The sequence below is a fragment of the Herpailurus yagouaroundi genome, unplaced genomic scaffold (assembly GCF_014898765.1).
Source record: "Herpailurus yagouaroundi ecotype Mexico unplaced genomic scaffold, PumYag 355, whole genome shotgun sequence".
Lineage (NCBI taxonomy): Eukaryota > Metazoa > Chordata > Mammalia > Carnivora > Felidae > Herpailurus > Herpailurus yagouaroundi.
In genome coordinates, this window is record NW_024412572.1 from 4,198,657 (window position 1) to 4,212,238 (window position 13,582).

Genomic DNA, 13,582 nt, shown 5'->3' on the forward strand with positions numbered 1-13,582 from the left:
CACAACAGGAGTGAACAGCTGGCAGAAGTCAGGGATAAGCCCAGTCGTGACAGCAGGGATCTACCCACCTTAGGAGAGAAAGGTGGGCTGAGGCTTCTAGTGCGTAAGATGGCTACACGGGGGCCCCAAAAGGGAAAAAAAGATTACTTGTCTTGTGATAACACAGACACATGTAGATTTGTGTTTTATGCCACTACCAATTGTTGCCAACAGAGTTCTGACATGAGAAAAGATATGTTCTATTCCGAGGACTGCTGGTCTAGAAATAAGTCGAAGTGGCCAGAGAATTTAGGTCAAGGTGAGTTTATTGTCCAAATAGCATAACCTAATTGCATCCAAAACCATTTGCAAATCCATCTTTAAGCTAGTCAAAATAACAGGCCATTATTTTTAAAAATCACTTAACACTGAACAGACAGGACCTCTTAAAAGGCAGCTGACTATACCATGTCACCATCATAACCAAGAAAACACTTTTGCCACACTTCCTAAAAAACCATTTGTTTATACTGATCATGCTACTTTAGCACTTGCTAGCATCCTGACCAAATAAGCACCCACACCTCTTATAGAGTACATTGTGAGAGAATAACATTGACTCGATATGGCATCACACTCATTTTAAAGCAAAAAAAAAAAAAAAAATTATAATAATAATAAAAGAAGTCCAAGACGAGAAACTGTAACTGAGAGAGAAAGAGATCTGAGGTACATGGTACAAGGGTAATGAACATAATGGAAAAAATCCAATGGCCCAGTGATTTGCTGGGGATTTAAGAGTTGGCCAACGGTAAGAACAAAACCCAATTAAAAGAAACAAAAACAAAACAAAACAAAACAAAACAAAACTTTTTTTTTTTAAAGGACAGGCACCTGTCAAAATACATTGGATGCTGTAATGTCTAGTCAGTAAGGCACTTTTTTCCCCAAAGTAGGCTGCAGGCAGAGGAAGGCATGCTGCAGCTACAGTGTGCACGGATACAGTTGCTGATGGCTTCTTGAAACCTGAGCCAAGAATCGGGTCTGATAGTCCAGCCAAGTCTAAAAGCAGAGACACACAAATGTCTGGCTGAAAGGACTGTTCTGGGCTGTTTAGAATCCAGAACCGTGAAAAAAGCCACGTGGTATGAGAAAGTCATAAACCTCCTCCTGAATCTTCCTGCCCTATTTTGTACAAACGGACGACAGCACGAGTAGCTCTTAAAAACTGCTCCGAGCCCACACCACTAGAAGCCTGCGCTCACTCGTTCTATAGCTACAGTTTGTTGGCTTAAGGGGACTTTACCGTCTCAGCACTAATTTCCCTTTTAAAGCTATACTCAGGGTTGGACTGTCTCAAAGATAAACAAAGAGGAATCCTTTTGGCTTAGAAGCCAACTGGCTTACTCAGACTTCCTCCCCATTCCTCCCTCCCATTCCCACACTACCAATATTATCTTCTTGAACTAGAAAATCATTATTTACATGATATAAGGTGCAAGTCTATTTCTTCTCCCAGCCCTGCCCCCTATGGCCCATGGAGAGAAAATTCCCCCCCACCTTCTTTGAGAAAGTCATCCAATCCTGCCTAATGCTCTTTAACATCATCCCCAGAGCCCCTGGGGTAGCGTAGAAGGCCCCAAGGGTGCCAGACTGCAGGAAAGCGACAGTTCCCCATGAAGAGGAGCCCATCCTGCTGGCGAAGGGACGACAGCGTGAGGGTTGCTTTACCTGACCCACCTCCTGTACAGAGCACATAGACCAAAGGGGATCTGGCTTTAAGACATGGTGAACTCTTCAGTGGGGTCCTGGGGCAGTTCCAGAATAAAGCCTCCCCTAAGATAAGCTCCTTGCTCTGAGGAGCCCTCCTCTCAACACGGGAAGACATTCTACTGAGGGACCTGTCCCCAGCTTCCACCCTGCAGGGCTTCTTGGCTGTTACAAACCTGCATGCAATTGAATTATGCTTAGCATATATTTTTGGCATACTAGGATTTCTCCCCCGCCCCCGGGATTTGGCCAAACTAGGGGAGGGAATAAAATTTGGCAGGCTAGGGGAACAACTTAGCCCCCACTGATGGAGAAAAACAGTAATAGCAATGACCAAAAAAAAAACAAAAAAACAAAAAAAAAACCCAAAAAACCGAAAACTGAAACAGAGAGGAGGAAGAACAGATAGAAAGACAACAAAGTAGAAAAAGACCAATAGGTTTGGAACCCCATTTGTGGGAGGTGAGAAAGAGGAAAAAAAAAAATCTGTGGGGGAGAGCTGAACTCCGTCACATAAAAACTCCTACCAAGGAAACCAAGATCTAAGGAGAGGGCATCAGCTACTTTAACAAATCCAGGCTTCCTTCTTTTATTTAAGGAGGGAGCAGGCAGAAAAGCCAAACAAACTAGCACCTTCCCCATCAGCCACACCACACCTCCCGTCACACCAGGCCCCGAGGGCAAGAAGGAGAAAAAGATCACCCCAGTGGCACCCAGGAAGTTACAGACTGCAGGGAGAGTCTGCAGGCCTGTTCCCTTCCTTATTCATCAGGTTCTCTCATTTGCTGCTTCTGTTTGAGCCAGGGACAGTCACTGTTAAGTGACTTCATACCTCGCTTTCTTTAGGCTCCAATACTCCCAAGGACTTTAGGGACCACGTATCCTTCCATCCCGTGTTACTCCTCACGGCCCCAAAGAGTATCCTGTGCAAAGTGAGCTCTTGACAAAACACTGGCTGCTCAGCTTTCCTCTCCAAAACTTCAGAATTTCACAACCCACCGCCCTACCAGAAACTCCCTAGAATTTTAGGGTCATGCTAACTCACCAAATCCTGAACCCTTCCAAACATACTTCAAGAGAGACTGACTCCTCTGGAATGGCATCTCTGTAGAGACACAGCCTCTCCACCTCCCTTCCACTACCAACCCAATACTTATCTGACCTATTTTCCCAATCTTGCCAACTCAATGCAATTTAAAACCTGAAGTCCATGTAGTGCCACTCAGCAGAGGGGCTGGCTGTGCATAGTGCCAGCCTGCTGCAGTCAGACAGGTAGGGGAGAAGGAACCCCCACGATACCACACGCTGCACATTCACATGCCCACAGATTCAGATCTAGAAGGGCCTCTGAGATTATCCTACACTGGGGATGCCCATGTCAGGGAAGGGGAAAGCTAGAGGGGAAGCTTTCAAGATGAAAGGACCCTAAGCAGATGAAAGCCCTGCTTTATGAAAGGGCCACAAGATGAGGGTCTCCAAATAGCCTGCTGGAATTCTTTTCAATCTGTCTCCAGATACCTGGTACCTAAGTGCAAATTATGACTTCCTAGTTCACTGCATAAAGGTTTTGCTGAATGTCTGCCTTGGGGGGGAAGGGGGAAGGGAAATCCCTTGGTTCAATTGTATTTTTTCCATCATGATGAGGATACCGGAGTCAAAATGGAAGCCTGATGACCTTCATGACTGAAAAGGTCCCTGGGTGTGAGACCCAGGACCCAAAACCACCCTACCCTCCACTGAGAGGGGCTTGAAGCCTCCTCCCCAACTTCTTTCCCCACACTAATGGCTTCCAAGCAGAAACTATGCAGCTGTGAGGTATTATGAAAACAAAAATGTGAATCATTTTCTTTTGTAGCTATTGATTTTGTCCAGTAAACCTGAGGTAAAGAATGTTCTGTCTTTGAAGAATGTGATCAGAGAGAGAGAGAGAGGGAAAAAAAAAAAAAAAACCCAAATGGAAAAAAAAAAAAACAAAACCACAACAAAAAAAAAAAACCAACCATGAATACGCTACCAGAAGAAAATAAACTATGGAAGGGCTTTTCCAGTACGAAGAACTCCTATCTCAACCATCTACTTCAGGACTTGGGATTTAAGCAGTAAAATAATATATTATAAAAATGTTTATAAAATAGCAGCACACTCTGTGAAACATTACAGCTAGGTACTGTTAATGTGAATAAGGATGAATGATCTTAGCTTCTTAGCAGCGCAAAAAAAAAAAATAATAATAAAAAACTGAACACAATAAAATGAAAAATAAGAGACCCTTAGATTTTTCTCCATCTTCAACCCTCATACTACGAAACAAGGCAGAATCTGTGTATAAAATAATTCTTCAAAGCAGCCCTGTTCTGATTTTTCTTTTTTACTCAAAAAGGCAAATATTTTAATAGCTTCATTACCTGTCAATTATAATTGTGCAAAAAAAAAAAAAAAAGTTGTTGCTCCAACCTCTTTGCTAACTGAATGCCTCCAAGAAGTGGAGAGGAAAAAAAAAATTCAAGTACGCTGAATACAACTTTGCAATGAAATTAACAAAAAACGGAAAAGGGAACACAATGCCACACTCTGATATTCATATTCAGCTGTCTGTCTGCACCAGCAATAACTTTTCTTTCCATGTCCAAAGGAGAAGTATATAGGTGGGAATTCAGATCCTTCTGTGCCATCAAAATGTAACAGCTTTTTGTTTGTAGGCTTTATGGAGGAATGTTGTGACAGGGATGTTGGTGGAAAGGGGTGTCTCTTGAGTCCTGGTAGGGATACCAGAACTGTGTACCAAAGAATGTCAGATACCAGAAGTGGATAGTCACCTGACTGAGGGCTGGAGGGGGAGGGGCACAGGACAAGGGAGGAGTCTATCCAGCATGATTTGCATAAACCATCCCATCTATCCCTCGGGAACAATTTTTCAAAGTGCTTTTCGAATGGAATGGTTTATAACAATGCTAAACTGTGGACCAGACATGCCAATCAGCACCAAAAATCAGTTGTTTTTTTTTTAATAAAGGATGCCAAGGTCACATTACCCTCTTCAATACATTAAGAGAAAAGATTCCATTCCAGATCCCACCCTCGGTCTCCATCTGCCTCCATTTCATAGGAGTTTTGGTTATGGCCCAAAGCGAAATTGCCCCTTTTGATAAAAACACGGTGGTGTCTGCCACGAACCATGTTTGGAAGAAGAAGCATGATGTCAAAAAGACACGTGAAACCCAGGACCCCATCACCTGCGTCCGACTGGCAAAATAAAACCTCTCTTTTAGGTAGCAGCTACTGTAGACAGCAAGAGTTCGCAACTAGAGATTCAGCTATGCTCCTGACTTAGTGACAAACAGGTGGTCGAGAGCAAAGGTGCTTCCACGTCCAAAATGGTTCGACCGCGTTAACAGATTGTTTTGTCCTCCCTCCCTCCATCATGTCCCTTATTTCTAATTCCTTCTTGAGTTCATTGCTTCGCAATCTAATGACGCCATAAATGGCACACGCAGTTCCTTGAAATTATCCTAAAAGGGGTGTGTACGTGCTAGTTCATAACATGAAAAAAAAAAAAAAAGCCTCCTCTAATTTGTTCCCATATTTGCAGGCGTACATTTTTCTCTAGCTACTCTGCAGGGTCTCCTGTAAGCATTTTACTATTACTTTTAACATAATCAAACAATAACTGTTCGCATATAAAGGGATTCCCTTCTGTTGTACTTCAAATAGGCACCAAATGCTTTTAGTTATTCCATTTATATAGGACCTTTTTCTCTCACTTCTAAAAGATCTTTCAATATGATCTAGGTGGGGGCAGAATTTTTTTTTTTTTTTTTTTTTTTTTTTAAGTTTCATCCTAAAACATAAAGAACAAAACACAACCAGAGAGAAGGAGAGAGCAGATGTGAACGCGTCTCTCCCATTCGGCCCGACTGCATCCTCACAGGTCAATATCCCGCACGTCTGTAGGGGTGCTGGCCTGGTCCAGTTCATCCTCCGACTTGGACCCATCCCCCTGGTCCTGACGGAACTGCTGCAGGCTGTTGAGCAGCACCACCTCAATCTGCTCCTGGCAGGCTTTGAGGCAGTCCTAAAAGGAGAACGGGTCAGACCAGAGCTGTTAGCAAGATCAACAACGTGCAGAGCGTTTCTGAAGAAAATGTACACAATGTAAGCCTTGCATATTGCATGCTAGTTTCCCAGTGGTAAGAAACTTGAAGTAAAGGAGATGTGTCCCCGTGGTGCCCTGGGACCACACTGACTCATGGGGCGTCCCCAGCCGGCCGCGTCAGTACCACCTGGGAGCTTGTTGCAAATGCAGAATCACAGCCCACTCCTGATCAACCTATAACAGAATCCGTATTTTAGCAGAAGGCCAGGAGAGTCGAATGCACATGAGAACCTGGCTAAGGTGACGAGCCACTTATGGACACGCAGCACCTGGTAATCAAGGTGCCAACTGGATGCTTTCTGCTTGTGGACACTGGGAGGTGACGGAGAGAGAGGAAAGGCCAGCACCACAGACAGCTACAGAACTAGGCAAGGGTAGCACTGGAAGAATGGATACAAAGAGAATGGATTGAACTGTACTCACACAAACCAGGTCTAAGTTCTTAAAAAAAACATTTTTCTGCTTACTTACCACCCTCAATTCTCATAAAAATGCAACACAGAAAGAATGTTTACAAAACTCCGGACACTTGAACCGTCCAATTTGGAAACAAGTAAGAATTTGCAGCATTGTCTGATATTATAGTCTATATTTGGTAGGGAAAACTCAGAGTGGGTTTGCCCCAGGCAGATGCTTCTGTTAGCCGGGTGCCTTGGAAGGCCAAGGCGACTCCTGGCTGTCACTAGGGAGGGGCTGGTTCCTCCAGCAAGTGGGGTGGGTGTGAGCTAAAGAAATCATTCTTACCAGACATCTTCCCCCCCTCCTTTGCAAGGCTGCTTTTCTGCACTCAAGCAGCATATGCATATGGAAAATACGTTAACTGGATTCTGCTTGGGTCTTTCCACAGCTTAATCTATGCTTCCCTTCTGTTTGTTTCACTGAGCAAGTTTCACTGCCCAGAAGTTACTGTTTGCCAAGCACAAAAGCATTATCTTTATTTTCCGAAGATCTAAAGTAGAGTTGGAACTAACTACTCAGGGACACGGTTTCCATATCCCCCAAATTTTCCATTCGTATCTTGTCCATCCCACATTTCAAACTATAGCTTTTTACGAAAATGAAGGTTAGGAACAACAGCTATCACCCAGAATGTAATAAAAATGAAAAGAGGGACGGTAATATTTGCGACCACACACCGCACTTGTAGGCAGCGGCTACGTTTTGTCCGCTTGTAAAGTAAGGACCAAAAATGCTCACAGGGTAAAGGTCAACTGAGATCACATATATAAGTTGTTAAATTCAGTAAATGATGACAATTTATTATGGAATGAAGATCATTCCAGGCCTGGAGTCTGGAAGAATTCTTTAGATTTCTTTAAGATGTGGTACAGAGAAGCATGTGCTTCAGACTGGTAAAGGGAGCACCATGCGTCTGCCACAGGAGGTGGATTGTGCCACAAGACACACAGAACCTGGCCGCAGAGGTCTGCGTGCCACCCCAAACAAGCTGAGGACTCAGGGACTGGCAACCAAGCGCCCAGCAACCTCTCTCAAACTTCTGTGGCATGGTCACATCTCCCACCCTGTCTGACCCTCTCTACCTTCCCTTTGTTCCTCCTCCAAGACCCAGCCTCCAGGGGCTGTGCTCCCAGGTCACCTACCACTTGTCCAACATGCTTGGGGGTGAAGGCCAAAGGCATAATGTTTCTTAATTTTTTTTAATGTTTATTTATTTTTGTGAGAGAGAAAAAGAGAGGGAGAGAGAGAGAGACAGAGACAGAGTGTGAGTGGAGGAAGGGCAGAGGGAGAGGGAGATACAGAATCCGAAGCAGGCTCCTGGCTCTGAGCTGTCAGCACAAAGCCCAATGAGGGGGCTCTAACACACAGTGAGATCATGACCCGAGCCAAAGTCAGATGCTTAACCGACCGAGCCACCCAGGTGCCCCTAAAGGCATAATGTTTCTAAGGGCACTTATGTTTCAGTGAGGGTTTCTGAACACTGTAAAGGCACACAATCTAAAGAAAACTGATCATAAATAAAGTCAAAGCTAGTGTGGGGATAAACACGGCAAACAAGTGACCATCAGCAAACCATGGTCGACTGTCCCTTGGGAAGGTTCTGTGTCAGAGATGGAGAGCAGGGCCCACTCTGCCAGTCTTCCTTCCAAAGCTGGAATTAGGTTGCTCTGTTCTCCATTTGAGCACTATCTGAAGGAGCCAACTTGTTCTTAAAGGCCGTGTTGGCATAACACCCTCTTCACACACCCCGTCTCACAACTCCGGCTCCTTCAGCCCCCTCCTCATTCAGAAATGCGGGGCGGCAGAATTTAAATGAATATTAATTTCCTCTTTCTTTTTCCTTGCAGAGAATAAGAAGTTGAATCTAGCCAGTTCTTATGGGACACCCCTCCACTACAGAGGTCCTTCAGGAGCTGTTGAAGGTTACGTACAAAAGTTTCTTTTCTGGGTGGCTCAGTTGGCTGAATGTCCAACTTTTGATTTAGGCTCAGGTCATGATCCCAGGGCCATGGGATCAAGACCTACATCGGGCTCCACACTGAGCATGGAGCCTGCTTGGGGTTCTCTCTCCCCCTGACCCTCTCCTCCACTCATGCTCTTTCTCTCTCTCTAAATAAAAAAAAAAAATAAACAAGTTTTTTTCTAGGAGGCAGGGAGAATGAGTCAGAACCCCTCCACACCATAAGGATGGTAACCATATGTTTGCCTCCATGGAACACAAATCCTATCCAAAGCATATGGCATAAAGAGCTTTTTTTTTTTTTTTAAATCTGAAGTATAATTAACATACCGTGTCATATTAGTTGCAGGTATAGTGTAAAACAGCTTTTGTTATCCTCACTTCTCAGCCTTTCGGCTAAGATCAAGTGAAGAGCTTTTGTTATCTAAGGAGGGCGGCAGGATTCTCAGCTGATTGAGAAGGGGGAAGGGGCAGACAATAGCTCTGAGCCATTAAATTAAAAAAGAAATGCCTGTCAGGTGTCAGGAATGAGGCCTCTTTAAAAAGAGGGCTTCCCATGGCACAGCCATTTGCTGAAGATTTCCTGATGTCAAGTTTGTGTAGAAAACCTTGCCCACACCACCACCCCCTCTTCCCCTCCCCAGGAAACCTCATGCCCCCTGGCCAATCCTGTCCAGCATTCCTTCCTCAGAAGCTGTATTTGGGTGCCATGGGGAGGTAATCAGGGTCAGCACACCTTCCACCCCCAAGATACGACCATCTCAGGATTCCATGATCATCACTGCACTGGCCACATCAAGCATCCCTGAGAAAGATCGTCCTCCAAATGAGACAGAGCTCAGGAAAGCTAAAGAACCTGATTTCAGGCCGTACAGAGTCTTCCCTTGTGGGTCACCAATGTTTCTACTGTTTCTGGTATTTAGTCTTCCCCTCCAGCAGCCTGAAACTGGAAAGAAAGTTCTGGAAAAATCCTACAGGGAAGGCTGGGACATTTGGCAGTCACTTCTACTGGACAACAGAGCCAAGGGCCTTCAAGATATGAAGTGTCACATTTATAGAAGTTCCAGCCAAAAACACGTGTATAGGCTTTCCCGAATAAACTGAAGGAAGTTTTCATATAAAACACTTCTTCAACCCTGTTTTAATTTTAATCTATACTGTTACTGATGATGGCCAGCTCTTGACCTTTGATACCTCTTACTTGAAGAGTTAGGTAATGACTACAGCAGTTATCCCAGAAATGAGGGACCCTGAACCCCATTCCCTGTTCTCTTCTAGATGCACCCGGGACAGAGCAGGAAGTTAAATCTCTCTGGGGCCACTCATGTCCCCGCTCCTGGAAAGCTTTCTGGGGCCTCTGCCTAACCCTGCTCCAGGTTCCCCTTCTTCACAACTTGGCTGTTACCAGCTTGACTGTTAACTGCGGATACTACCATCCTTATCTAGATGAAAAACTTCAGGGCAAGAGCCTCTCATAGGAACAGTGTCGAACAGTCTGTGATGGTGGGAACAGAGAAATCGGCACCCTCCTGCCCAGACACAGAACTCACTCTCCGTATTTTTAATGCCTGCCTTTAGCATATTGTTAGGAGCCCTTCTTGGGCCTGCAAAGAGCATGAGGACTTCCTGTGAGCTGATGAAGAGGAAAATGTGTGGTGGCACCACTACCTGCGGCCAGACATGCCTACTTCACACATTCCTGCCCAAGGAGCCCCTGCTCTCCCGAGCAGAAGGGCAGGACAGTGCATGGGCCTGGGGTGGGGGAAGTGGTGACCTGAAGGGAGGGGGTACCCTGCCACAAATCCAGCGGGGCCTGGGAAGAAAAAGGAGGCAGAGCCGGAGAGGAGCAGAACTAAGGTCATTTCCAAAGGGCAGAACTGTGGGACAACACACACAGGCGACTACAGAATCGGGGAATTTGGGGGTCTGAAGGGCTTTTGGAGCTCAGACAGCCACATGCCCTCATCTTGCCGCTAGAGAACAGAACTAAAGCCTGCCTGTCCCCCAGTTACATCTAGTTAAAAGCGAAGCCTGGCTTTAAATGGGCAAGCCTCCAGCTTCAGAACTGCTTCCCCTGACACCCTGTGCTTCTTCCCAGCTCTAAGTAAAGACATATAGGGCAGAGAATCTCCATGAGAGGGAGTCATAGCCCAAGTGGCTAAGGCGGAGGGGGGCACGAGTGGAGGGGAACCAACAGAGCTTCCAGTGAAAAGATGCTACGTGCATGCAAAGTGCAGCAGCTCCGGGACCTCTGCTTTCCGGCAGCCTCCGAAAGCACCAGTCATTGTGTTAAGATGCCCCAAATTAAGCTGATTAAAAGGAAAGCCATAATGCTCGTCTGTCAGCCCGGACAGGTGGCACTCCACAGTGCTGGAGGTCGGGCAAACCTCCAACTTCGATGATGATAGGCCCCCTCCCTTGGCCCTGCATGCCCCCCCTCCCCCCCCAGCCCCGGAGCCCTGACAGCAGTGTTTGTGATCTCCAGCTCCTTACACGGGCCTCCGACTTCCTCTGCTTGCTGGCTCGGGCTCCGCGCCCTGCACCCTCCTCGGCCTCCATGAATGGGCTGACGGAACTCCTACCATTAGCCCTCAGTGTAACTGCATCACTCCATTGTCACCACACACGCACTGCACTCAACAGGGGGACAAAGGGCTGAATGAACCCCAGACCCGCGGCCAACTCAGGCAGAGACAACTTAGGAAACTATCTCATTCTTCCTTTCTTCACAGGCTGTTTGGCTATTTCCTTGCATACCAAATGAGGCCTGCAGAAAAAATAAGGCAGGAGAGGGAAGCATCAGCCTCCACTTCTATCCCGTCCCCCTCCCCACCCCCAGCCTCCCTTCCAGCCACTCTTCACAGGGTTCCTGACCACAGGCCCTGTGGAGTCTGCAGAGCCCCAGTCCTACAGGGGTCTTTAGGAGAAGGTGCTGTGAAGGTGTCAGTGCCTCTCACTAAGCAGGACAAAGACACGATGCTGGGGACCCTGTGAAGAGCATGTAGCCAAAATCGAGACTTCTTCCACAGCAGAGCTGATGGTTTTTAATAGCTCTTGGACAACCAAGATCCTAGCATGCCAGGATGACCCTAAGGAAGGGATGTTCTAGAATCTTCTCTGGGTGATATTTAAGAATGCAACAGAGTTTGGCTGTAACCCAGGCAGAAAAGGATGACCTTAACGATCAGGTGACTAGCGTCTAGATCTTCTTCTGTTAAAGATCTCTGGGTAGCTTCACAGCATCGTCATGGCCCGGGAGCCCAAGTTCTGCTCTTTTTATTAGGCGACTTGTAAAACCGTGTCACGTGAAGGTGATGTGATTTGCTCAGGACCCTGACATGTAATTAGTGCTAAGAAATCTCAGGCTTTCCAAAAGACCTGGGGGAGACCAAAGAATTAGAAACCCACTCGAAGCCCATCTGCCTGGCCTTTGTCTGCCGTTCCTTCCTTCCTGCTTCCCTCCCTCTCTTCAGCATCATTCCCAAGACTCTGCCAGGGGCTCTGGATAAAGAGCGCAGTAAAAGTTGGGTCCTGTTCAAGAGGCTCTATAGACAAGCGAACAGAGAGATAAACGCTGGCACAAAGCAGGAGCCGAGCGCGGAGGGGACGGAAGAGGAGCCCCGAGTCTGCCTGGCGAAGCCGGGAAAGGTCCACTGAGGAACCGGGACGCTCGGTCCCTCCTCTCAAACTCACCCCTGGCAACGGAAGGCCCGGTAGAAGTTTCCCCCAAAGCCAGCACTGCCTCGCTGGCTGGCGTCTGTTTTTAGCAACACTTATGACTGGAAGGAAAAAGTACTTAAAATATACCACCCTCTGAGACTTTTATTCCCTGTAAAACTGTCAGGCTTCTCACTCAGCTTTCTCTTTGGAATGAAGCGTTCCGGTTTATTTTGGCAACCAGAGGGAGCAACAAAGACCAACCTTCTCAGAACTGCATGGGTCCCTCCTGTCAAAGCTATCTGCCTCCAGCCAGTGAGCCAGAGGAATCAGGGGGGACTGGCTGTCTCAGAGGACTCAGGACTTGTGGGGGGGATGTGCTCTCAGCAGTTTGACCCCCCGACAATGCACAGACAGAAAACACCGTAAGCTTGAAGACATCACAAATAACAAGGTGCACTGGCGAGTGCACCACTGTGGGGACTCCAGCGTGACACGTCAGCTCTTTCTGACTCCTGTCTGTCCTATCTCACCAGAGCCCATGTGCAAAACGTGGTGCTGTGTACTTGACTTCTCCATGGGAGAGCTCAACACAAACCTGTGGGCATTTCACAGTGTGGGTCTGAGAGCACTGTGTGTGTGTGTGTGTGTGTGTGTTTTAATTGTGGCAAAATAAGTTGAACGTAACATTTACCATCTGAATCATTTTTTAGGTGTACAGTGGCATTTAGTGCATTTACTTTGTTGTGCAACCACCTCCACTCTCCATTTCCAGAACTTTCTCATCATCCCAAAGTGAAACTCCATACCCATTAAATGACTTCCTCTTCCCCCCGCCGCTGGGGCCCTGGTAACCTCTATTTTACTTTCTGTCTCTGTGAACTTGACTACTCTAGGTATGGCACAGAAGTGGAATCACGTATTTTTGTCTTTTTGGGTCTGGTTTATTTCACTTAGCATGTTTTCAATGTTGTAGCCTGTGTTGGCATTACACTTCCTTTGTAAGGTTGACTAATATTCCATTGCACTCACTAAGGAGAACACATCTAAGGAGAATACATACCACATTTTGTTTCTCCATTCCAAGGACATTTTCTATCATCAAGTGAACTCTGCCAGGAGGCCTGCATTTTACAGTAGGCCTAGTAAGCTCCTTCCTCTGCATTTAGAATATATAACACTCTAGCATTCATTTCCTTATGATCTTAATTTGCTAGGATTTTGCACATTTCACTCTCGATTTGTCTTAGGATCGCTAAGTTCCTTCAGGCCAGGAACATCAGGTCTCATCTTCCATGCACTACCCACCTGCCTCCACTTCCACCTCCAAGCCATCCAGGCCTTCCTCATAATGCAAGTCTGCGGCTAGTGAGCCCTCAGTCAACACTCCCAGGAATGAATGGAGAGTCAAGTGCTTCAAACACCCCACCTCTCGAATGATGAAATAGTAAATGAGCTCAGGAAGCAAAACTTGCCTCCCTCCAAATGCTAATGCTTTCTAAAGCCACTCCTTTTATTTTCCTTCACTCTGAGCCTCAGCACTTCAGAGAGCACAGGCAGACAGATGGGAAGAGACCCAGCAGAACTCACGGAGGGCTCAAGTG

The 13,582-nt window shown here is 46.4% G+C and overlaps 1 protein-coding gene across 1 annotated transcript in view; it reads right to left on the reverse strand.

Moving 5' to 3' along the window:
* Window positions 1-287: 287 nt before the first annotated feature.
* CCND2 (cyclin D2) overlaps window positions 288-13,582 on the reverse strand; it is a 30,295-nt gene continuing 17,000 nt past the window's right edge. The window contains exon 5 of the mRNA XM_040462650.1: window positions 288-5,821. Within this exon, the coding sequence (XP_040318584.1) occupies window positions 5,672-5,821 (150 nt within the window). The 3' untranslated portion in view covers window positions 288-5,671. The remainder of the gene's footprint in view (window positions 5,822-13,582) is intronic.